The 26,307-nt window shown below is 37.0% G+C and overlaps 1 protein-coding gene across 4 annotated transcripts; it reads right to left on the bottom strand.

Annotated features, from left to right (window-relative positions):
- Window positions 1-26,293, bottom strand: WDR12 (WD repeat domain 12). Of its 4 annotated transcripts, none has more exons than XM_033859888.2 (14): window positions 26,156-26,293; window positions 25,467-25,563; window positions 21,829-21,923; window positions 18,684-18,778; window positions 17,328-17,434; window positions 16,299-16,414; window positions 15,590-15,744; window positions 13,967-14,012; window positions 12,218-12,303; window positions 2,552-2,692; window positions 2,330-2,435; window positions 2,037-2,169; window positions 1,209-1,281; window positions 1-339 (listed from the first exon to the last, which is right to left on the bottom strand). In XM_033859888.2, the coding sequence occupies exons 2-14, from the start codon at window positions 25,505-25,507 to the stop codon at window positions 262-264; spliced, it is 1,272 nt and encodes a 423-aa protein (XP_033715779.1). In that variant the 5' UTR covers window positions 25,508-25,563; window positions 26,156-26,293; the 3' UTR covers window positions 1-261. The 4 variants fall into 4 exon arrangements, with proteins under 4 accessions (XP_033715779.1, XP_073663480.1, XP_073663479.1 ...); XM_073807379.1 differs by lacking the exon at window positions 26,156-26,293 and adding an exon at window positions 26,119-26,143; XM_073807378.1 differs by lacking the exon at window positions 26,156-26,293 and adding an exon at window positions 25,818-26,090.
- Window positions 26,294-26,307: the final 14 nt, after the last annotated feature.

Genomic DNA, 26,307 nt, shown 5'->3' with positions numbered 1-26,307 from the left:
GATAAATTAAAAACTCAGTTTAATTTCAAGGGTTTTCATAAGGTAGAGAATGCAGGCCATGTTTTACATTTAATAAACATAACTGTTACATAATAAATACAAAATAAAGAAAAAGACAGTGATAACTATCATCAACGGTGAAACAGTATATAAATTTTAATCTAAAAGTCTGCTTCCTGCATCTGCATCGATGTAATCTGAGAATTCTCTACCAATTTCATTTACAGAAGGAATCTCTGTAGCCAAATTTATCATTCACTTTCATGCACCCACGTGCGAAGTCGTAGGTGAATATCTATAGGAATACAATTTATTGTCTGCTCCTCCACTCAGAAGTAACTGCGTAAAGGGAGAGGAAAAAAACATAAACACAGAAGTAAATACAATTATTTCATGATTGCTGAACCTAATTAAATACTGATGATTCTGATTACAGAAGGAATTATGGATGAGCAATTAACTTGCATTGAGAGTTAATAATACTAAAATGGGCCAATTGCATCAAATTTCACTACTATATTACAAATATACTATATATACATACACTATATTAAAACTTTAAAAGTGGTGATTTTAATTTGGTTGAGGCATAATATGCTACTGTACTTTCTATGAAGCATTTGCTAAGAAATGTAATAAAATTTAAAAGTTTGAAGGGTAATATAGTTTTACCTGCTTAAGAAAATTACGTTTTTAAAAGATGGCACATTGTTTGTAGGTAAATGGATACTACAGATTTTTCAGATAGCCCTCAAACCTGCATTTGGAAAGCGTTCTTAGGCAATAAGAGCTTTTAACGTGTGTGTGTGTGTGTGTGTGTGTGTGTGTGTGTGTGTATAATTAAATTGTAATTCTTTAAGAACATTTTACAATACAGCCATATTATCTAAGATTTTTCTAAGTAGCAAATACTTTGATCCAATTAGTCTGAAGTAGCAAGTTTAGGGACTTAAAACATTTCAATAAAATACTCATGAGAAAAAAAGTGCTTCAAAATATTCAAATTTTACTACTCCTAATATTAAAGGACAATTTTTTTCTTCTTTAAATGAGATATGAGATTTTATGAATATTAATGGAACTTAGAATACAGAATTATAAATATCAGATATATTGAAACTAGTAACTCTGTAAACACAAATACCAGATTTATTCTAAAAACATAATGTAGTTTCTTCCTCTCTACCAAATAACTAATAAATTCTTACCCCTGTGACTGTCCAGTCTACACTCAGAACTTTGTCTTCATGAGCAGCCAGATCATAGAGAGGAGCCTTACAACTAAAAGATGAAAATATTAACAAGTTATATGCATTTCATAGTATTAAACAAACATATATGACTAATCACTTATACTTTTCTGAAAATTTTAGTTTACCATCCTTGCCCCAATAACCACTTAATCTTAAAATTCTGAGCATTTACTTGACTACTTCTCCTGTTTTTCCTGTATCATTAGCAGACTGTGGTTTTGGTTACTGCCTCTCCATTCTACTTGTAGAAATATGTAAATAAATTGTATATGCATTCTCTTGGGGGCCCTCTGCATATATTAGTATCGCAGCACTAACTGATGAATAAGAAAGGAACCTTTAAATTTTATCTTTAAAATTCTGTATTTTTACTTAATTGCCTATTAACACATAATTTACAATTTGACCACAGTTCCATTCATTCAGGCCACTGCCCTTCGAATTCTATAATTATCATATTTATATTAAGGTTCGGGGTTTTTTTCCTATTTTATATAACAAGGTCAGAAAGATGGATTTCATAAATTGTGTTTTTGGCAAAAGATAAACTATCACAATTAAATTCATTCAGAATGCAAAAAACCCCAACATATTAACATTAAGAAAATTCCTTTGATCCTGGTATCCTTTTTGATATCAATATGTATCATTTCAGGATATATGACCCAGACCTTTCTTTTAACCCTTTTGCTTTTGGATAGTCATTTCAGTGTTCATTTCATTTTCTCTGTATACAACGGGGCAATTGATAGATTTCCTTTGTAAGTCATCAACAGGAGTTACCTTCTCGTATCCCACAGCTTAACCATGTTATCTAAAGAGCCTGAAATGAGCTGCTGCTCATGGGCAGGAGACCACTTGACTGATGTGACCCAGCCTGTATGGGAGGTTAGGGACAGCGACACCAAAGAACCATCTGAACAAAACAGACAACCATTATTAAATTTTAGAAAACAGAAGTAGGCAGAACCCCCCCAAAAATTTCTAGAAAAGTATCTTTTTATACACATCTCTAGTGAGAAGAGAAACTGATGTTACTCACTCATATTTTTCCTTCAGAGATTTACACAACTCACCTTTAGTTCGGGGATCCCACAGTCTGATATGCCTATCTGTACTTCCAGATGCTAAACGTTTACAAAGTGGAGAATAGGAGATACAATTAAACACTTTATTTCCTGTCTAAAAAAAAAAAGGAAAGAACATGTAACCAGGGTGGGCGAAAAGTAACCATCTCCTAGAAGTTTACCGGGCTTAAAAGCTCAAAATTAATCAGAGAAACACTGAATTTGTCTTACCAAAGTTGACTTAAGACTGCCGGACTCAGCATCCCACACTCTAATTGTGTGGTCCCAAGATGCACTGCAGATTTCTTCAGCATCTGACCACAGAACTGAGGAAATTGCTTCCTTGTGACCAGAGAGGGTCACTATGGGAGTCTAGAAATGAAGGACACCCAAAAGGGAAAGCATTTTTGGTTTAGAGTGATTGAAACAATAATAATAGTTATTACTTTTAAAGCTGATTTGCCAGATATTTTGTCAGGTGCTTTAGCTTTCATATCCTACCTTATTTCTTCTTTACAGCAATCCTCCAAGACATATTTCTGTTTTTATTTTATAGATGAAAACACTGAAGTTGAGAAAGATAACTTGCCCAAGGTCATACTGTTTATAAATGGCAGATCTGAGATTGAACCCAAATATTACTCCAAAATTTGTAGTCTTTCCACAGTATTCTGTTGCTTCCCCTTCTGCTCTACTTTTCATTTTGAGGAATATTAACACTAATTAAATTCTCCCAGTTGACAAAGATGTTATATGTAGAAGCTAGAAGAAAAAGCTCTGGGGTCAGAAAGACCTAGGTTTGAGGTAAGGTGCTGCTATTTTCTACATAACTCTTCCAGGTTAATTAATTGCAGTAGGTTATTCTCACCACCTCATTTCTTCAGCATCCAATCTTTAAATAATGCCCATGGCTCATTTATTAGAATTCCAAAATCTCTAATGTCCCTCTCAAATTAAAATCATCAAACTAGGTATACTGTCTGTCTTAAATACAAAGAACATGTAAAAGAAGGAAGGAAAACTCTTGAAATGGGGGACAGTTGACCTACTTGTGTAACTGTTACATTTAACCTTCTTAAATGTTAAGGGGGTTGTACTAGATTAGAGATCAGCAAAGTTTTTTGATAAAGATCCAGAAAGTAAAAATTTTAGCCTTTCCAGGCCACATACAGTCTCTGTTCCGTGTTCTTTGTTTTTAAAGCCCCTTAAAAATGGAAAAATCATTCTTAGCACTCTGGAGTACAAAATCAGGCCACAGCCAAATCACCTGTGGGGCTGTTATTTGCCAACTGCTGGACCAAATGATCCCTAAGGTCTCTCTTCCAGCCCTAAAATTTTCCTGGAAGTAGTAAAGGAACGTGATAGAGGAGTGAGGAACAGAACAACCTCTATTGTGATCCAAAACAAAAAGTAAGGTAGCAATCAATCAGAGGCTCCAGGATAGGAAATGGCATGTAAAATGATGGGTAAATGTATATGAATAAGCAATCCCATTCCTAGGTATTTACCTAAGAAAAATGAAAACTTAGGTTCACATAAAAAACTGTCCACAAATGTTTATAGCAGTTTTATTTATAACTGTCAAACTAGAAACAACCCAAATATCCTTCAACTGGTGAATGATTAAACCAACTGTTGTATATCCATACAATAGACTACTAGTCAGCATTTAAAAGGAATAAACCATGATGCCCAATAATCTGGATGAATCTTTGTTTCCCTCCTCAAATACATTACGATATGTGAAAAAAAAGCTTGATGCAAAAGGCTACATACTGTGTGATTCCACTTATATGATATTCTAGAAAAAGAAAAATTACAGGAACAGAGATCTGATGGTAGTTGTCAGGTGATAGAAATAGAGAGGAAAGGCTGACTACAAATGGGCAACATGAGTTTCAGGGGATGGCAAACTCTCCCGTATCTTGAATACGTAGTAGTTACATATTCTATGTATTTATCAAAACTCAAAAGCTATACACCAAAAAGAGTGAATTTTCCTACATGTACATTTTTTTTTTTTTTAAGATAGAAAAGTCAACTTTGGCATTGTTACTGCAAACAAACTTCAGCAGAATAGTACTGGAGGGGACTTCTTTGGTGGTCCAGTGGTTAAGAATCCACCTTCCAATGCAGGGGACGCAGGTTCGATTCCTGGTCGGGAGACTAAGATCCCACATGCCGTGGGGCAAGCAACAGAGGAGCCCACGCTCTGGAGGCTGCACACAACTAGAGAGAAGCCCTCGTGCCGCAATGAAGATCCTGCGTGCTGCAACTAAGACCTGAGGCAGCCAAATGAATGAATGAATGAATTTTTAAAAAAGAACAAATGCTCAAAAAAAGAATAGTACTGCAGGAAAAACAGCAATTTTGAGAGAAAATGTGGAAAAAACCTTATTCTATGTTAATATATGAAACAAATGACCAGTAAATGAACTGATTGAGAGCATTACTCATATTAATAAAAGCCAGGTACTAGAAAGAAATCCAGAGAGAAAATAACTTTTTGATATTTGTCTTATTTTGGTCTTAATAACCCAACTTTTCCTATTATTTTTAATTTCAACTTCAAATAGCACTTCAAGGGTTTCTAGCATAACTTCAATTAATAATTTATGAATGCACAGATTTAAAGTTTATAAAAACCTAAATGAAAAAAATGAATATATTGTGATTTCTCTCAAATAAAATGAACAGTGGAAGCAAGCTTATGAAGGTGCACACCTAAAAATAAAAGTTATCAGCAAGGCACTGAGTGGGAGAAAATACTTATAATACCTATATCCAGCAAAGACCTTGAATACAAAATACAAAAAGAAAGCTAGTCGTTAAAACAGTATGGTACTGGCACAAAAACGGAAATATAGATCAATGGAACAGGGTAGAAATTGCCCCACAGGGTAGAAAGCCCAGAAATAAATGCATGCACCTATTAATCTAAGACAAAGGAGGCAAGATTATATACAATGGAGAAAAGACAGTCTCTTCAGTAAATGGTGCTGGGAAAACTGGACAGCTACAAGTAAAAAAATGAAATTAGAACATCCTTTTACACCATACACAAAAATAAACTCAAAATGGACTAAAGACCTAAATGTAAGACCGGATACTATAAAACTCTTAGAGGAAAACATAAGCAGAACACTCTGACATAAATCGTAGCAATATCTTTTTCGATCCATCTCTAGAGTAATGGCAATAAAAACAAAAATAAACAAATGGGACCTAATGAAACTCAAAAGCTTTTGCATAGCAAAGGAAACCATAAATAAAATGAAAAGACAACCCACAGAATGGGAGAAAATATTTGCAAACAATGTGACTGACAAGGGATTAATTTCCAAAATTTCCCAACAGCTCATGCAGCTCAATATCAAAAAAACAAACAACCCAGTCAAAAAATGGGCAGAAGACCTAAATACACATTTCCCCAAAGAAGACACACAGATGGCCAAGAGGCACATGAAAAGATGCTCAACATCGCTAATTATTAGAGAAATGCAAATCAAAACTACAATGAAATATCACCTCATACCAGTCAGAATGGCCATCATCAAGAAATCTACAAATAAATGCTGGAGAGGGTGTGGAGAAAAGGGAACCCTCCTACATTGTTGGTGGGAATGTAAATTGGTACAGCCACTATGGAGAACAGTATGGAGGTTCCTTAAGAAACTAAAAATAGAGCTACCATATGATCCAGCAATCTCACTCCTGGGCATATATCTGGAGAAAAACTAGCTTTGAAAGGACATATGCACCCCAATGTTCACTGCAGCACTGTTTATTAGAGCCAAGACATGGAAGCAACCTAAATGTCCATTGACAGATGAATGGATAAAGAAGATGTGGTACATATATACAATGGAATATTACTCAGCCATTAAAAAGAAATAAATAATGACATTTGCAGCAACATGGATGGACATGGAGATTATCATACTAAGTGAAGTAAGTCAGACAGAGAAAGACAGATATCAGATGATATTGCTTATATGCAGAACTAAAAAAAAAAGATACAAACGAACTTATTTACAAAACAGAAACAGACTCACAGAGAATGAACTTATGGTTCTGGAGGGTGGAGAAGAGAAGGGGGGAGGGATAGATTGGGAGTTTGGGATTGACATGTACACACTGCTATATTTAAAATAGATAACCAACAAGGACCTACTGTATAGCACAGGGAACTCTGCTCAATACTCTGTAATAACCTAAATGGGAAAGGAATTTGAAATAGAATAGATACATATATATGTATAACTGAATCACTTTGCTGTACACCTGAAACTAACACAACATTGTTAATCAACTATACTCCAATATAAAATAAAATAAAAAATAAAAACAAAATATAAAAAGATCTCTTACAAATCAATAAGAAAAAGATAAGCAACACACTTAAAAAAAAATGCAGTGGTTAAGAATCTGAGCTTCCACCGCAGGGGGCATGGGTCTGATCCCTGGTCGGGGAACTAAGATCCCGCATGCCGTGTGGTGCAGCAAAAAAAAAAAAAAAAAAAAAAAAAAGTGCTAAAAACATGAACAGGCACTTCAAAATTAGCTATCAAAGGGCTGGGACTTAAAATACACTACACACCACCAGAAATCACAAAATAAGACACCTTTTAACAGTAAGTAAATGTAAACATGTTATGTGATAAAATAAAATCAGTTATGGTACTAAAAAATTGACCGTATCAAGTGGTGATATGGATGTGGAGTAACTTTGACTCTCATACTGTCAGTGGGAGTATAAACTGATATAACCATCTTGGAAAATGTTTTGGCAGTATTAAACATTCATAAAACTGCACATGTGCGTACCCTGTCACTCAGCAATTCTACTCCTGCAATTCTACGTATGCAGAAATGACGACATATGTGCACCAAAAAACAAGTACAGCAACTTTATTTATGGTGGCTAAAACTAGAAACAATCTACATGTCCATCAAAACAAGAGCAAATAAATTCTGGTATATTCATGTAATGGCATGCTATCTATTACTGAAAAGAACTATTACATGCAGTAGATGAATGAAATCTCACAGATATCACAGGCATAGCTCAGAGATACTGAGGGTTTGGGTCCAGACAACCACAAAAAAGCAAACACTGTAATAAAGTGAGTCACAAGAATTTTTTGGTTTCCCAGTGCATATAAAAGTTATTGTTTAGGGCTTCCCTGGTGGTGCAGTGGTTGAGAGTCAGCCTGCCGATGCAGGGGACATGGGTTCGTGCCCCGGTCTGGGAAGATCCCACATGCCGCGGAGCGGCTGGGCCCATGAGCCATGGCTGCTGAGCCTGCATGTCCAGAGCCTGTGCTCCACAACAGGAGAGGCCACAGCAGTGAGAGGCCCGCGTACCAAAAAAAAAAAAAAAAAAAAAAAAAAGTTATGTTTACACTATACTGTAGTATATTAAATATGCAATAGCATTATGTATTAAAAAAGTACATACCTTAATTAAAAATTACTGCTAAAAATGGTAACCATCATCTGAGTCTTCAGCAACTCATAATCTTTTTGCCTTTGGAGGGTCTTGCCTCAATGTTGATGGCTACTGACTGATCGGGTGGTGGTTGGTGAAGGCCAGGGTTGCTGTGGTAATTTCTTAAAATGAGACGACAATGACGTTTGCCACATCGATTGACCTTTCATGAACAACTTCTCTGTAGTATTCAATGCTGTTTGACAGCATTCTACCCATAGTAGAACTTCTTTCAAAATTGGAGTCAAATCTTTCAAACCCTGCTGCTGCTTCATCAACTAAGTTTATGTAATATTCTAAATCATTTGTTATCATTTCAATAATCTTTATAGCATCTTCACCAGGAGTAGATTCCATCTCAAGAAACCACTTTCTTTGCACAACCATAAAAAGCACCTCCTCATCCATTAAAGTCTTACAATGAGATTGCGGCAATTCAGTCACATCTTCAGGCTCCACTTCTAGTACTAGTTTTTTAAATTATTTCTACCACATCTGCAGTTACTTCCTCCACTGAAGTCTTGAACCCCTCAAAGTCATCCATGAGGGTTGCAATCAACTTCTTCCAAACTCCTGTTAATGTTGATATTTTGACCTCGATAAATCATGAATGTTCTTCATGGCATCTAGAAATGGTGAATTCTTTCCAAAGGTTTTTTTTTTCTTAAAGCTTTTTTAAAAATTTATTTTTTAATTCTTTTTAAGTTTTGGCTGCATCGGGTCTTAGTTGCGGGATCTTCGTTGCGGCACGCGGGGTCTTTTGTTGCAGCGCGTGGGCTTCTTTCTAGTTATGGTGCGCAGGCTCCAGAGCACGTGGGCTCAGTAGTCGTGGGGTGCGGGCTTAGTTGCCCTGCAGCATGTGGGATCTCAGTTCTCCAACCAGGTATCGAACCCGCGTCCCCTGCATTAGAAGGCGAATTCTTAACCACTGGACCACCAGGGAAGTCCCTCCAAAGGTTTTCAGATGACTGCCCAGATCCATCAGAGGAATCACTAAGTATGGCAGTTATTGTCTTATGAAATATATTTCTTAAATAATAAGGCTTAAAAGTTGAAATTACTCCTTGACCCATGGGCTGCAGAATGGTTGCTGTGTTAGCAGGCATGAAAATAACATTAATCTTCTTGAACATCTCCATCAGAACTCTTGGATGACCAGGTGCACTGTCAACGAGCAGTAATGTTTTTAAAAAGGAATCTTTTTTCTGAGCAGTAGGTCTCAACAGTGGGCTTAAAATACTTAGTAAACCATGCCGTAAACAGATGTACTGTCATCCAGGCTTTGTTGTTCTATTCACAGAGCACAGACGGAGTAGATTTAACATAATTCTTAAGGTCCCTAGGATTTTCAGAATGGTAAATGAGCACTGGCCTCAACTTCAAGTCACCAGCTGCATTAGCCTCTAACAAGAGAGTCAGCCTGTCCTTTGAAGCTTTGAAGCCAGGCATTGACTTGTCCTCTCTCATAAAAGTCTTAGATGGCATCTTCTTTTAAAAGAAGGATGTTTTATCTGCTTTGAAAATCTGTTAGTGTAGTCACCTTCGTTTAATTTCTTAGCTAGATCTTCTGGATAACTTGCTGCAGCTTCTACATCAGCACTTGCTGCTACACTTTGAACTTGTATGTTATAAAGACTGCTTTCCTTAAATCTCTTGAAGCAACTTCTGCTCGCTTCAAACTTTTCTTCTACAGCTTCCTCACCACTCTCGGCCTTCAAAGGATTGAAGAGAGTTAGGGCCTTCCTCTGGATTAGGCTTTGGTTTAAGGGAATGTTGTGGCTGGTCTGATCTTCTACGCAGACCACTCAAACTTTCTTCATATCAGCAACAAGGCTGTTTCACTTTATCATTCATGTGCCCACTGGAGTAGCACTTTTCCTTCAAAAACTTTTCCTTTGCATTCACAACTTGGGTAACTGGCATAAGAGGCCTATCTTTTCGACCTCTCTCAGCTTTTGACATGCCTTCCTCACTAAGCTTAATCATTTCTAGCTTTCGATTTAAAGTGAAAGACATGAGGCTTCCTTTCACTTCAACACTTAAGAGTCCACTGTAGGGTTTTTAATTGGCCTAATTTCAATATTGTTGAATCTCAGGGAGTAGGGAGGCCCGAGAGGAGCAAGAGAGATGGGGGAACGGCTGGTCGGTGGAGCAGTCAGAACATACACATTTACTGATTAAGTTCACTGTCTTATATGGGCGTGGTTCATGGCACCCCAAAGTAATTACAATGGTAACATCAAAGATCACTGATCACCGATCACCATAACAAATATAAAAATAATTTATAAGTCTGAGATATTTTGAGACTTATCAAAGTGTGACACAGAGACACGAAGTGAATAAAGGCTGCTGGAAAAATGGAACCAACAGGCTTGACACACAGTTGCCACAAACCTTCAATTTGTAAAAAAATGCATTATCTGCAAAGTGCAATAAAATGAGGTATGCCTGTATATGAAGCTTAAAACTAGGTGAAACTAATCTAGGATAAGTCAGAACAGTGATCACTTTTAGGAGGCTACTGATTTCAAGGGAGCCTAGAGGCCATATTCTAGGGTGTCGGTAATTCTTGATGTTTTGATTTAGATAGTGATTACTTGGGTATACACAACTGCAAAAATGCATTGAGCTGTGTACTTAATTATACGTATGCCAAACTTCAACTAACATAAAGGTTAAAAAAAAAAGCTACCTTGTAAGTAAAATATTTTGATAATTCAAGAAGTCTTTTTCTACTCAGATATATTCTTTAAAGGTTGATCAGGGATATGCATCAATAAATTACCACTGGCACATTATCCAATTGGTAAGGCATTTCCAGCTTTAATGTGTCTTATGAGACAAGTGATAAGGAAGCTGAATTGCCGCCAGATCATTCAACTTGCAATTCAGCAGTCTATGTTTAAATGTATAAATTATAAACCACTACTTTCAGTTGGAAACAGTAAGTGCTATTGTTTACTGCAGTTTACGTGAGTTTGAGGAATCACTTATTCCTCATTTTCAACAGTTTTTATAAGATATCTATCTTGTTATTGGTGACTATAAGAAATAATGTGCAAATGTGTGCTTGATTTAATGCACATCCATTACAGCTGTTAGAAAATGAATGAAACATACGATTTCCTAAATCTGACTCAGTATTGTTCTTCTCATTAAGTATATTAATACAGGTCACATCATATTATGATAAATATCCTTCTAATGGAACAGAGCAAATAAGAATCTGGATTAACTTTCTGAGTTTGATTTAATTGGATCTATAGCAAAATGATAGAATCAAAACCTCAATTAAACTCTTGGTTTCTACTGATTTAGGAGATGTACTAGAATTACATCCTCAGTGTATGAAACATTATTACTATTACTATTTTTTAAACTGAAGTATAGTTGACTTACAACGTTGTGTTAGTTTCTGGTATACAGCAAAGTGATTCAGTTATCTATTCTTTTTCAGATTCTTTTTCATTATGGTTTATTACAAGATATTGAATATAGTTCCCTGTGCTCTACAGCAGGACCTGTTGTTTACTTATTTTATACACAGTAGTCTGTGTCTGCTAATCCCAAACTCCTAATTTGCTCCCCGCCAACCCCTTCTCCCCTTTGGTCACCATAAGGTTGTTTTCTATGTCTGTGAGTCTGCAACATTATCATTAAACAGTCAGGTAATGAGATATTTCACTAAACTTAGCGCAAGCTTCAACAATTAAAAGATCCTACTTTAAAATTCACCATGAGCAACTCCAACAAAGATGTTAAAAAAAAAAAAATTCACCATGAGGCCAAATATAATAGCTAAATAATCAACCTATCAAGCTGTAAACCTAGCTTAATGCAACTACATTCAATAACTCAAATAAATGCAGCAGAGTATTTATAATAAAAATTTACAAATCTACTGAAAGAAAGCCTTATGGTTGAAGCAGCAAGACAAGACAAAAGGAAACCAAATATGAACAATTATATTAAATTAACATATATTTGTCAATAAAGACCTAAGCCGGGACTTCCCTGGTGGTGCAGTGGTTAAGAATCCGCCTGCCAACGCAGGGGACACGGGTTTCATCCCCAGTCGGGGAAGATCCCACATGCCGCGGAGCAACTAAGCCCATGTGCCACAACTACTGAGCCTCCGTTCTAGAGCCCGCAAGCCACAACGACTGAGCCTGCATGACAAAACTACTGAAGGCTGTGTGCCTAGAGCCTGTGCTCCACAACAAGAGAAGCCACCACAATGAGAAGACCGCGCACGGCAACAAAGAGTAGCCCCTGCTCACAGCAACTAGAGAGAGCCAGAGTGCAGCAACAAAGACCCATTGCAGCAATCAATCAATCAATCAATCAATTTATCAAAAAAAAAAACCCTAAGCCCAATACTGTCAGTTCTCACAAATACTTACTCTTGTTAGTCCCAATTGCTCTGTTTTCTGTTTCTTTCTCGGTCGATTTGTGGATTCTTCCATTTCATCTTCTTCATCTGTAGGGACTATATCACAGAGAATTAGATTTGATAGAGTTAAAATTTAAGGTAAATATTAATTACAAACAGTCTCAAATAATTCTTATATTTCTAGGTATATACTTTCTCTGTTATCTCAACTGGTTAGGGAGTTAACATTTCTCCTCATTTTGGTTAATGGAAATTATATCTAAAAACAATACCTGGCTTACCAATCTTCGAAAAGGAGAAAGCAAAAAATAAAGTGTTATACATTAAAATCCTAAAACCTACCCAGTTTGGTATCTTATTAAGATTATCATTATGGCTATTCATCAGTTTACCATATCTATGAAAACCTGCTTACTATTATAGTTGTAGGAGAGTTCTGACCAGATTGCATTTATATTATGAAGGGAATGACATGGTAAGTAAACACATGTTAAAAGGACATACATTCCAGCCATGTTTATTCTTCTTGACTATTTCACTTTTCTAACAATAAACTAAAAGTGTTTCATAGATAGTTTTTTTTTTCTTTTGTGGTACGCGGGCCTCTCACTGCTGTGGCCTCTCCCGTTGCGGAGCACAGGCTCCAGACGTGCAGGCCCAGTGGCCATGGCTCACGGGCCCAGCCACTCCACGGCACATGGGATCCTCCCGGTCCGGGGCACGAACCCACGTCCCCTGCAACGGCAGGCGGACTCTCAACCACTGCGCCACCAGGGAAGCCCGATAGTTATTTTTTGATTAAAATCTTCGTTATCCATCATTTGACTAGGTAGCAAACCCAGATAAAAAAACCATAGATTTTAATGTTTTGTAACTATTTTATAAATGTCATGTGCTTTTCCCAAACTAGACTATAAGCACCTTAAGGGTAACAACTAATCATAGATAATATCTCATCTACCCAGCACTATCAAAAAGTATTTCACAAAAGGAAAAATTCCTACACAAACAACTTTCTGCCTCAAACCTGTTTGCTTTAACTAAAATGGATTTATATTTCCTGCCATTTTACACATAATTATTTAAAACTGTTTAAGCTGGGCTTAACTGTATTTAGGATGTTGTACAGTAATATAGCAATTTCCTCAGAAGCAACAGAGGTATTTTGATCTGCTTACCCATGCAATAAATAGTTCTGTACTACTACTTTTTAAAATATATGTGGGTTTTCCCCCTTCTTTTCTTCTAGCAGGGTCTTCTTACTATTATCAAGGTACTTTCCTCTAAGAGTCCCCTTGTCTCCTCTAATTGTTCTTTCTAATCTACGTTTTCAAAGTGAGAAAATTAAGTTTGGTAAAATTGTATTTAGAAATTTTTTTTTAAAGTAAACCAGCTAAACTAAGAAATTTCTCTAATAGTAAAGTATATCAAAATGACTCAAGGTAATTTGTTTATTTCCACGTTCCTGAATAAGGTAACTCTGAGAACTAAGGTAGTTATGTCACACTGCACCAGATGTGTTATTGGTACTTGCAGGGATTCAGTGACATCGTCCAATAAATAAGGGGGTGGTAGAGTAGAAAAACATTTTGAAACACAAAGAAATATGCTAATTTTTCTCTATACTATAGTACTTTATTTGTGACCTTAAAAGCTCTGGTCCATTTTTTATAGAAAAATATGGGCTAAAAAGTCTTTTTTTCACTGAAATTCTTGAAATATCATTAATAAGTCAATGTAGAAGAAACATTTCATTTACCTGTAGACCAAATCTTTAGCATCTTATCCCAGGAGCCACTGCAAAACTAAAAAAAATATATATGAAGCGAAAAAGAGTCTGCAATATAATCCATCATATTGTTTGCCTGGTTTTCTTCTGCTATTTAACTTGAAATCTTTACTTTGCCCTGAAATCCTTACTACTATGGCATCACCTATCTGCCTGTCTTCCTAGTCTCTGGGAAGTTGTACCCTCAATCTCATGGCAACTGAAAGAGCTGCCATTCTTACTTTTTTTTTTTTTTTTTTGCGGTACACGGGCCTTTCACTGTTGTGGCCTCTCCCACCGCGGAGCACAGGCTCCGGACGCGCAGGCCCAGCGGCCATGGCTCACGGGCCCAGCCGCTCCGCGGCATGTGGGATCTTCCCGGACCGGGGCACGAACCCATGTCCCCTGCATCGGCAGGCGGACTCCCAACCACTGCGCCACCAGGGAAGCCCAAAGAGCTGCCATTCTTATAGGGCCCGTACCCTGGCCATGGTTGCTTAGATCAGGGTGGGCAACTGACCTACACCGTGGCAGTAGGTCTCTTCCTCCTTCAGAGGAAAGAGAAAACTTGTGTTTTTTTTGAAAAAAACTGTTTTTTTTTTTTTGAAAACTTGTGTTTTAGAGAGCTGAAGTTAATCTTTTTCCAGGGACAGACAGTATAGGATGTAAAACCTGGGAATATTGAAGGCCAGGTTTTATTGCCATGTGGAGAAAGCCAGACTGAGGTAAGAGAATGAAGTCAATTTGGGGAGACGAGAGGGAGGAGGTGTGCTAGCCACATGCAAGCCTCTACTCCATTGGTTCCTGACATCCAAATGCATCATCACCCTGCTCATGATGTGGTGCATCACTCCCTCCTTGGGTCTTTTAAGCTAAAAAATGTTCAGGATGAGTTTCTATCTCTTATAGCCAAAGGACAGGGTACAGTTAATTCACTTAAGTTTGGACTCAACAACATGTAAACCTTCTTTATGCCTCAATATGAATACTCATAAATTTTTAACTTTGAATGCAGAAACGTCCTCTGTTACGCTAACTGGCAAAGAAATGCTGAAGAAACACTCTTAAATCTAGAATACTTCTAGAATACATGTGGTTTGGAGAATTTTCAAATGGTGAGGGAGTTTGTAACCCCTCTTAAGTAAATACTGTGTTGCCCTCATCGCTTGACGACCTTTTACCATTTTGTTGTGATACAGAGTAGATCAGCAGTAATAGTAAAACAACCTCGATTAATGCTAACTTTAGTGCATGCTAAGTTTTAGGGGATCAGCTAGACATTTTCAATTAATGACAGCACTATGAGTAGCTGAAGGACTGAAAATGTCAATCACTATGATTTGAGGAGGTTACATAAAGAAATTACTTTTTTACCTGAGTTCTTAAAATTTCTGCTATTTATATAAAATTCTAAACCAAAGATACCCAGAGTCAGGGAGTGACTCTTCATATCTCTCATTATGAGTATTTACTTTTGGTTTGAAATCATATTCTTTAGTCACCAATTGTTATGGAAGTAGGCCGATCACAGTAACTTTATGTAGAAAAGACATTTTTGCACAAGAAGCTCAAATTCTAATTGAACACAGTACTAATAACACAATAGCTACTTACTTTGGTTCCTGTGCTATCAACAGCTATAGATTCCACACTGCCAGCATGACCCCTGCAGCAGTGCAGGGCTTTCACTTTGTTTCTCTCTACATTCCACTCCCATAGGAGAATAGTCTGATCCATAGAGGCACTCAGTAGTATGCAAGACAGATTGTCTGAAGAAAGGAGAACACAAGGATAAGAGACAAATTAGTACAAAAATTTTAAATAGTGTTCCAAAACTAAAGAACAGAATTTTTTGTAGTTGTTGATAAAGATGTTAAAAAGGTAAAAGACCTCATATAGCCACCTTTGAAAAAAGAAGCTAACTTATGGTATAAAAGGGAAGATTCTTCAAAAATAGTACAGGGACTTCCCTGGAGGTCCAGCGGTTAAGACTCCGTGCTTATACTGCAGGAGCGGGTTCGATCCCTAGTTGGGGAACTAAGATCCCGCATGCCACAGGGCACAGCCAAAAAACAAAACAAAACTATAAAAGACATGCATTTAACACACTCAATATTAACTTGAAAATGTATATTATGTGATATAATTTTAGGATTCACTTCTACTGATTTACGGGTTTTTTAATGTGTATATTTTTGAAAGACCCTTTAAAAACTGAGGCATGAGACATTTCTTATCCTGTCCCCATTCTGCCCCAGCATCGAAAATGGCTTATTTCCAATTCCCTATCCAGGATTCCTCTCCATTTAGGCAGAGTCCTAACCTTTTTTGACCCAGGCCACATCTTTTACAACGTCTGTATGTCCCACAACTGTCATTATTGACTTTCCTTCCAAGGACCAGATCCGAGAAGTCTTATCATAAGAACCAGTCAAGATCCTGTGAGGAGAAAAAAGTCCTATGAAACACAAAAAACAGCTTTTCTCAAATCCTGAAATCAATTATATTTCTAAAGCACTGATAAAGTAAACCTTGAGGATTATATTTTTAAACTCTTCTTTAATATAAAGATTAAGATTTCAAAACACACTAGAATAAATCAGAAGATGTTACATTTGGCTTTTCCTGACCTCCTAAAATAAAAATGTAACTGACAAACCCTAGATTTCATTTTTATGATTGTTGTAAAATAATACCACTCCCAGGGAAGCTAAACGAATTGTTTGAAAAGCCTAATAGTCCTTTGTATTTAACCAGTGAAAAACATTAAATAAAAAACCAGTAGAACCATTTAAAGTAAAAGTAAAACCAGTAAAAACATAACTATGTAATAACTCCAGGGAGACATTCTTTGAAAGTAAGCTCCTACTGAGATCCATTCTTGAGGTGTTTTTCTACAGTAAGGCCAGAGGGGGTCTGCTCTGAACGATTCATACCTTCTTGATTCCAGTCTGCCCTTTTCAGCCCTAAAAATAGCATGATCTGCATCTTCAGGGTAGTAGGCTGGGAGATCTGTGGCTAGAAAAGGTTTTTTTCCCTCTATGAAACAAATTATATTCTTGGTCTTAAAAGCAACATAATCAAATAAATGCCCTAAGACACACGACCTATTCGGAAGACAAATGTCACTACAACATCTTTAGACAGAAAAGAAAACCTATTAATAGATATGTTTCTTCTTGACTACACTAAATTTAAAGGTCTTTGGCATGGTCACTATATATATATATATATATATATATATATATATATATACATATCACAAAATTACTTTCACAAAGAACAAGTAATCAGAGAAAAATATTCATATAGTACACTTAAAATGGATACAAAAACATTCATCTGGCAATACCATTCCTCTGCCCCGTCGATCGCACTGATCCAGTCATCATGGAACATGCATTGTTCTGGCTGAGGTGCAGTATACTTTTCCACGTACTCTAGTTCCACAACCTCTTCCTAGTCACAGAGAGAAACCAGAAATCAATCAAGAGAGGGCTTCCCTGGTGGCACAGTGGTTGAGAGTCTGCCTGCTGATGCAGGGGACACGGGTTCGTGCCCTGGTCTGGGAGGATCCCGCGTGCCGCGGAGCGGCTGGGCCCGTGAGTCATGGCCGCTGAGCCTGTGTGTCCGGAGCCTGTGCTTCGCAACGGGAGAGGCCACAACGGTGAGAGGCCCGCGTATCGCCAAAAATAAAAAAAAAATAAATCAGGTGGTGCAGTTTTTAAATGGTATGTTATGAAAATAAAGGACCCCCGGTGTAATTTATCTCCTTCATGTAATAATTCCCCTTCAGAATCCAGAAATTTTGGAGCCATATAAAAAGTGAAAAACTTTATTTGACCTAACCATATGCTAAGAGTAATATCAAGAAATATTAATGACCTTGGAAAACTTATGCTAAAAGTAGAAAAAAAAGAATATAAGAAACTTTATAAAATCATAAAAGCATGCTGTTTAATGGATACAGAGCTTCTGTTTAGGATGAAAAAATTCTAGAAATGGATAGCGGTGATGGTTGCATAATATTGTGAATGTATTTAATGCCACTTAATTGTACACTTAAAAATGGTTAAGGGCTTCCCTGGTGGCTCAGTGGTTGAGAGTCCGCCTGCCGATGCAGGGGACGTGGGTTCGTGCCCCGGTCCGGGAAGATCCCACATGCCGCGGAGCAGCTGGGCCCGTAAGCCATGGCCGCTGAGCCTGCGCGTCCGGAGCCTGTGCTCCGCAAGGGGAGAGGCCACAGTATATTTCACCACAGTTCCAAAAATTGCCCCCCTAATCATAAAAGCAATTATAAATATTTTAAATTATAAAAGTAATAATAAGGAAAGTTTGAAAATTAGAGGAAGGGGCAATCACTATAAATCACAATAACCTAACCCATAAGTTTATATATGTACACAATCATTTTATATACCTTTATTAGTAGTAAACATATATTTGCTATTCCCTTTCTTGACAACTGTTCCACAAATATGAAGTTATCTTTCCTTGTTCATTCATCTGCATTTCTTGAATAATACTTTTAGAAAAAAAGAGGGAATTTAAACATTGAAGATACAGAAACCGAGGTTCAGTTTCTAGGAAAAAACAGTAATCAAAAGGCTCTTGGTTCCTGTAGATTCAGGCTGATTCTAAATGAAGTTTTCCTACATTATCTGGTAATACCTTAAGTAAAATAGAGCAGGTAAGCATTTGAACTTACTGATGAGATGTTTTCCAGTTCCATGTGTTTGAACAAGGGCATTCGCAGAAACTGGCCCTTGATAAGGAAATCAAACTCCACATGTTTGTGGAACTCTAAAGAAAATACATAATAAAATTATCATTGTTAGGACCTGAAGTGGTATTGACAGAGGTAAATGAGAGACCCCCCAAAACAAACAGGTACCTATTATCCTAGTATGGCCTCCAAGTTTCTCCAGAATTTCTCCATGGCACAATCAGACCATGTATTCCAGTATATTATGTGATTTTTAAGAAGAGAAATACTTTGTTCTGTTGGTATAGTATTTTTATTGTTGATGGTGTAATCATGTTGATTAAGGAAACCTTTGTATTCTAAGAAGAATCCCAAATATATACAAAAGTAGGAATAACATAATGAATCCTCATTCCCAGCTTTTACCAACTCATGGACAATCATCTATACTCCTCCCTCCACTCTCCTGCTGGTTTTTTTTAAAGCAAAACTCAGAAATGATATAATTTCATCTGTAAATGCTTTAGTGTGTAATCTCTAAAATATAAAGACTAAAAAAGTCACAATGTTAAAAATTTAACATTACTTATTCCTTTTAATACCATAAAGCCAGTCAATGTTCATATTTCCTTGTTTCATAAATGTCTTTTAACAGTGAGCTTTCTAGAATCAGCATCCGAAGTCCTCACATTATATTTGATTAATATCTTTAACAGTTCTCTGTCCTTTTTTTCCATTGCCTTTTATTTGCTGAAGAAACTGGGTCTTCTTGTAATACTTCTTACATTCTGGCTTTGGTTGATTATATCTCCAAGGTATCCTTTAACATGTTCCTCTACCACCTACATACAACCTGTACATTAGGCAGACCCAAATGCCTGATTAGACTTTGGGTCTGTCTGTTTCTGGCAAGATATTTACACACCATATTGTATTTCCTATTGTATCACATTAGAAAGCACACTATCTCACTGTGTCTCCTTTTATGATATTAAGATCTACCTCTGAGTTCAGATGATGTCAGTCTGATCCCATCCACCATAACGTTCTTTGTTAGCCTTTTACCTAATAAATGGCTTTAGTAGCTATAGATATTCACTTCTTAAATCCATTATTTCATTTGGAGTTACAAAATGCTAAAAATTCTTCATTCTTTCTGATTTATTAGCTATAATAAAATCCTTCTTAAAGAAAAATTCCCTCATTGACTCTTTGGCTTGTTACTTTTTTAAAAACCTGAACCTGGGCTTCCCTGGTGGCGCAGTGGTTAAGAATCTGCCTGCCAATGCAGGGTACATGGGTTTGAGCCCTGGTCTGGGAAGATCCGACATGATGCGGAGCAACAAAGCCCGTGAGCCAAAACTACTGAAGCCCGTGTGCCTAGAGCCCATGCTCTGCAACAAGAGAAGCCACCGCAGTGAGAAGCCTGCGCACCGAAATCAAGAGCAGCCCCTGCTCACCGCAACTAGAGAAAAGCCCGCGTGCAGCAATGAAGACCCAACGCAACCAAAGATAAATAAATAAAATAAAAATCTGAATCATTTTGCATCTTCAACTCAAGAGCAGTGACTCAGTTAATCGATTTACACAAAAAGACAAATCAATGTTCATCTACAAGTTTAGAAAAATATGCAAATATTTGGGTAACAACAACCAACCATATACTGATATTGCAAAGTGTCTTGCAAGAAAATAATTCTTATGCTAGTTCAGAGTTTTTCAACAAGTAGAATATATGACATCTTTGGAGTTTAGAAAACTAACTATGCATCAGAATCTCTACACTATTGTACATCCATGATGAAAGATAAGAACCGATAGGAAATGCTATGTGAATATCTCTGTATCAAGAACTATATCTTGCTAACAATGAAAAGACCTTGTCCCCCTGCAAAAAAGTTGTTCAAAAACATCTTAAGCTTAACAAAAAAGTTATAAGATTTTTGGAAGAGGAAGTGTAAAATATAGTTTACAATTCTCACCTCCCCATTCCTCCAACTAGGGTAGAATCAAAAGAGCTTTAAAAGCATCAGAAACATCTGCATAAAAATATGCTTGCCTCTAGGGCTTCCCTGGTGGCGCAGTGGTTGAGAGTCCGCCTGCCGATGCAGGGGACATGGGTTCGTGCCCCGGTCCGGGAAGATGCCACGTGCCGCAGAGCGGCTGGGCCCGTGGGCCATGGCCGCTGGGCCTGCGCGTCTGGAGCCTGTGCTCCGCAACAGGAGAGGCCACAACAGTGAGAGGCCCGCATACCGCACAAAAAAAAAAAAAAAAAAGCTTGCCTCTAAATGATGGCTCCATTGACAAATTTTGTTTTTAAAGATTATGCTTTATGTTATTTTCCATTTTTCATGTTTAAATCTTCTACTATATATATGGTTTCATTACTTTTTAAAGAAACATTTTATTATAGAAAATTCCAAACATATACAAAAGTGGAGAATAATAAACCTTCCTATACCTATCGCCCAACTTCAACCATTATCAACTTATGACCAATCTTGTTTGATCAATATTTTTGCATACATTGTTCATATTAATTTTACAATGTTCAAATCATTTTAATTTTATATTAAATTTACATATAAATTTATAGCCCATTTTTTTACATACGTTTAATTTATTTTAATTTATATCTTTATAAATGTTTTACTTGATACTGTAGCATATTTATGTTTGTTTTATCCATTATTTTAAAATGAATTTTAAATACTTAAATAAAATACTAGTATTAATACTGGCATTTGTTATTATACAAAACAAATGCTCAAATTCAGATATTGTAATTTTGCTTTGTAGAAGCACCAAGATGCTTGTTCTATGCCTACCCAATCTAGCCCTCACGTCTTCATTACCTCTACATCACAACTTTTACACTAAAATCTTTACTCCTAAATCTCAACCACCTTCTCTCCATATTGCCTTAAAAGCAGATTAAACTGAATTTCTTTTTTCCTGAAAACTTATTTCAAAGCATTTTTCAAACTATCATACAGTAGGGAAATCCATGTTATAAATTTTACCATGATAAAATCCATGCAATATTATAAAATAATGCCCCCAAAGGGCTATAAATAACATGTCATGTATTTCAGTCTAGTTAGTGTCACTGTGCTTTCTCCTAACTTTTCAGAGTATATATACCCACCGTTTTTGGCCTCAAGCAATTTATTAATGATGTTACTAAGGTCAGCAATTTCAGAGGCTGCAGGTATCGAGAAAGGAACATCATCTACCGCATATCTACAAAAAGGAAACAATAAATCAAGTCTATAGATGTTTTAACAAATGTGCATTTATTCATTCAACAAACATTTATTGGGTATCTAATACATGCCAGACATTTTGCTACATGGGGTTAACAAAAAATGAATTAACCTGTGGTCTCTGTTCTTGGAAAGGGTTAAAGTCTGGTAATCAAATACGAGGGAAGTATGTAAGAACAGTGTCATAAGTAATACATAAAATGGGAGAACAAGGAAGTGGTAGGTCATTTCAACCAGAGAAAAGGGGGCTGGGAGAACAGAGTCTGAAAGGATGCATAAAAAACATCACTCTTACACTACATCTAGAAAAGTGAGTTTCTGCCAGGTGAAGTGTGGTGAGGCAGAAAGAAGGGGTGCAGGAAAGCAGGGAGAGCAGCAAAAAAAATAGCTAAGAGTTATTAAAGAGCTGCCCACCCAGCTTATTCCAGAAAGTGTTACTTTACTCTAGACAGTGACCAAAGATAAGGCTAAAGAGATGTGCATGGAGTAGTTTAGATGCTCTGTGAAGTACTTTTTACTTCTTTCCCTAGGCAATGGAGGAACCACTGTCCAAGTCAAATAACATCATCAGAATTTTGTTTAGTTAGATCTTTCTTGGCAGCACTGCAGAGACTGGATTACAGGCACACACAGCAGGAGGCAGATTAAGAAACTCTTGTGAGAGAGAATGGGAGAAAATTCTTGCAAATCACATATCTGACAAGGAACATGTATCTAGAATATATAGAGAACATTTATAACTCAGTAATAAAGACAACCCTATTTTAAAAAGGGGCCAAGGATCGAAATAGACATTTCTCCAGAGAAGGTATACAAATGATCAACAGGCACATGAAAAGATGCTGAGCACTGTTAGTCATAAAGGAAGTGCAAGTCAAACCACAATGAGATATCACTTCATACCCACTAGGATGGCTACAATAAGAAAGACAGATATTAAGTGTTGGTGAGTATGTGGAGACATTAAACCCTTATCATTGCTGGTAGAAAGGTAAAATGGTATGATTGCTTTGGAAAAATCTGGCAGTTCCTCAAAAAGTTAAACACAGCATTACCACTTGACCCAGCAACTCCATTCGTAAGTATATACCCAAGAGAAATGAACATATATGTTTACACAAAAACTTGTGCACAAATGTTCACACCACCACTATTCCTAATAGCTAAAAGGTGAAAACAACCCAAATGTCCATCAACTGAACAATGGAAACACAACTTGGTATATCCATACAACGGAATATTATTGAGCAGTAAAAAGGAATGAAGTACTGATATATATATATCTATATCTATATAAAAGCCTTCCCCCCACCCCCGCTCCCATTGTGGCAAAAAGAGATTTATTACAATATGTCTTGATGAGCCCTGTTTTATATATATAGGTATATATATATATATATATATATATAAAACAACATGGATGAACCTTGAAAAACATCATACTAAGTGAAAGAAGCCAGTCACAAAAGACCATGTACTGTATAATCCTATTTATATGAAATGTCCATAACAGACAAATCTATAGAGACAGAAAGTAAATTAGTGATTGCCCTGGGCTGGGGGGATTTGGAAGTATTTGGGTGTGGGGGGAGGGGGTAACAGCTAAAGGATGATGAAAAATGTTCTAAAATTTACTGTGGTGATGGTTGCATAATTCTGCAAATACACTCAAAACTAGTGAATTGGACACTTAAATGTGTGAATTCTATTGCACATGAATTACATCTCAATAAAGTTGTTACAAAAAACAAAACCAAAAAAGTCTTCATAAGGTCTGAATTTAGGCTATATTTGTGGGGAATGTAAAAGTTTCAAAAGATGTTAAGGTAGAACTTCCAGGGCTCACCAAGACATGCTATGATAAGTCTCTTTTTGTCACAATGGGAGAGGGGGATGGAGGTTTCAGATCTTGCTAAAATGTAGATTCTAAATCAGCAAGTCTGAGGTACAGTCTGAGATTCTGCTTTTTGTAACCAGCTCCCAAGTGATGCCAATGCTGCTGGTCTGCAAACTACACTTTGAGTAGTAAGGCTATAGTTATATATTTATCATGCTGAAAAAAGTAAAAAGTTATTTAGGTTCTCCAAAAGATAACAAAGCCTAGAAATTTAAAGTTTTGGTTTACTATGATATTTTGGCCAGTAAGATGAGTAGGGAAAAGTAGCATAATTACATACTCATATAGGAAGATACATGCATATGTAAATTATACACATATACATGAATAAATCTACTTTCCCCTCTCATTTTACTGATGAGAACGTATTGCGTGAAAGGAAGAAGCGAGAAGTTTAATTTCTAGGTTTTGTTACCTTTTTGGAAAACCTAAATATATAAACACAAACACACATACACACATATGATGTTTATCCATTTATCACAGGAGTTAAAATACAGTGCTCTAATATTTCTTAAAACTTCATGTGAATCAACAATAATCTCCATAAAACTTTTAATTAGAAAAAATACAGTGATCATGCTATTCCATCACCATATTCCTTTAGAAGCATTTCGACTAAGTATATATACTCATCTGTATTGATAATACAATTTAAATGTACTGTAAGCAACAATACAAGAGGAGTGAATATGATGTACCAGGTCAACACATAAAGCTACAAACACAGAATCAAAAATATAATCTTAATTGAGGTGGGAGTTTTTTAGTTTATAGCTGACATTAGCTTGTTAATACAACAAATATTTATTATTTATCATCAGTTCCAGAAGAACTTGACAAACATTTGTTGACTCAGTCAATCCAAGAAGCATAAGATAGTCTCTACAATCAAGAGGCTTACAATATAGTTGAAGGGACCAGGCGAAACAAAAAAAAGTTAATTAATAGTGTAATATATGCCACAAAGCAGAATATAATTAGGTTTCAAATGATTGCTACATACCTGGGGACCATTTGTAAAATGTTTACATACATATAGGTATACACATACAGGTATATATATATACACACGTATACGTGTAGATTTATGTATATAAATACACAAATCTGTAACTGAATTGACTTCATACTCATCAAAAACCAGTTCTACCAACTCCCTATTGAGAGCTCCACCTTCTAGCCTGGTTTAGAAAAGCATCGTCTATCACCCACGTAGGAAAATGAAGTTGTGTTTTCAGACACTGTGAAATACCACTAAGCAGACAGCCTATAACGACTTGGTCCGTTGTTCACTGTTCAATTACATAATGCACGTCATTCAGGAAGCAAACCTGAAGCCCTTCAGGTCCCTCTACACTCACAATTCAAATTATATACAGCCTGAGTCTAGGCAAGAAGGCTCGGTGATCCTTGAGAAATCCTCGCAAGGTACCGCTTCCATTTGAACGAAAACTCGCTCAAGCGAGGAATCCAGCCAAAAAAAGGGAAAAAGTGAATTGATGGCAAAGATAACCAGGGATGCACAAGGTCATACCGGAGTGGAAAGGATCCCGGGACTGGGGGGCGGGAGGCGGGAGGGGGGAGGAGAGAAGGGGAGAGAAAGAGAGTACGCTTACTTACTTCTTGTTGTCAGTGAAGAAGCGTGTCTGGAGCTGAGCCATGGCTTGCCTACGAAAACGTATGGGTAACAGACAACCGGCGCTTTGGCCTCTCAGGACTGCAAAAAGAGGCAGCTCAAAGTTAGACCGCACGTGTCAGAGAAAAGCAGCAGTCGAACACTGGGCTTCCGCTTTCTTTCCTCGGGCCTCCTCAGCCAGGAGGCACCACGAGGCTTCTCTTCCACAAGGCCCAGCCCACAAACATCAACTACCTATTCCTAGATTTAGGAGTCATCGATTAGTAAAGCATAGTCTTAAAGGCGGTGCGTCCCTTTAATCTGTCTGTATTTTTAAAAAATATATTTAAGCTTACAATCGATTGTGAAGATACAGAGAGGCCCGATTCAAATAGGCTTCTCCTCTCTCTCTCTCTCTCTCTTTTTTAATTTTAACAGGTTATCCTCAGTCCCGATAATTCAAACACAGCTCCTAGATACTACAACCCCCAGAAAGCAGCGCTTCTCACACACTGTAACCACTGGGTATTGTAGTCTTTTTTCCCACGCTGCCCTTAGGCTATCTTATTTGCATTAAACCTTCCCGACTCCAGCCAAATTATCTATTATATTTCCTCTGCCTTCAGCTCTAATTCACTAAAGCCTTTCCAGGTTTACTTTTTCAAGCATACTCCCAATCAGACTCTCAGGCTACCGAGATTTTTCTAGGGTTCTCGACACTAGCTTCAGGCTTTAGATCCAGGTGAGAGGCGGGGATACGAAAAAAAGAACGAATCAGAAGGGAAACTAGCGACGGTGGCTGATAGTGGTCTTATCTCAAGCGACTGCGCTGCGCGCTCCGGGAGG

Source organism: Tursiops truncatus, chromosome 7, assembly GCF_011762595.2.
Source record: "Tursiops truncatus isolate mTurTru1 chromosome 7, mTurTru1.mat.Y, whole genome shotgun sequence".
NCBI lineage: Eukaryota > Metazoa > Chordata > Mammalia > Artiodactyla > Delphinidae > Tursiops > Tursiops truncatus.
The sequence above is the reverse complement of the archived record's forward strand: the minus strand, read 5'-3'. Positions and strand labels throughout refer to the sequence as shown.

What these genes read in the sequence shown, in the direction of transcription:
- WDR12 (XM_033859888.2), bottom strand. Translation starts at nt 25,507, where the DNA reads ATGGCTCAGCTCCAGACACGCTTCTTCACTGACAACAAGAA. An exon ending in GCTAAAGATTTGGTCTACAG is followed by an intron (nt 12,304 to 13,966) that starts GTAAATGAAATG and finishes TCTGTGATATAG; the next exon opens with TCCCTACAGATGAAGAAGAT. An exon ending in GCAGTCTTAAGTCAACTTTG is followed by an intron (nt 2,436 to 2,551) that starts GTAAGACAAATT and finishes TTTTTTTTTTAG; the next exon opens with ACAGGAAATAAAGTGTTTAA.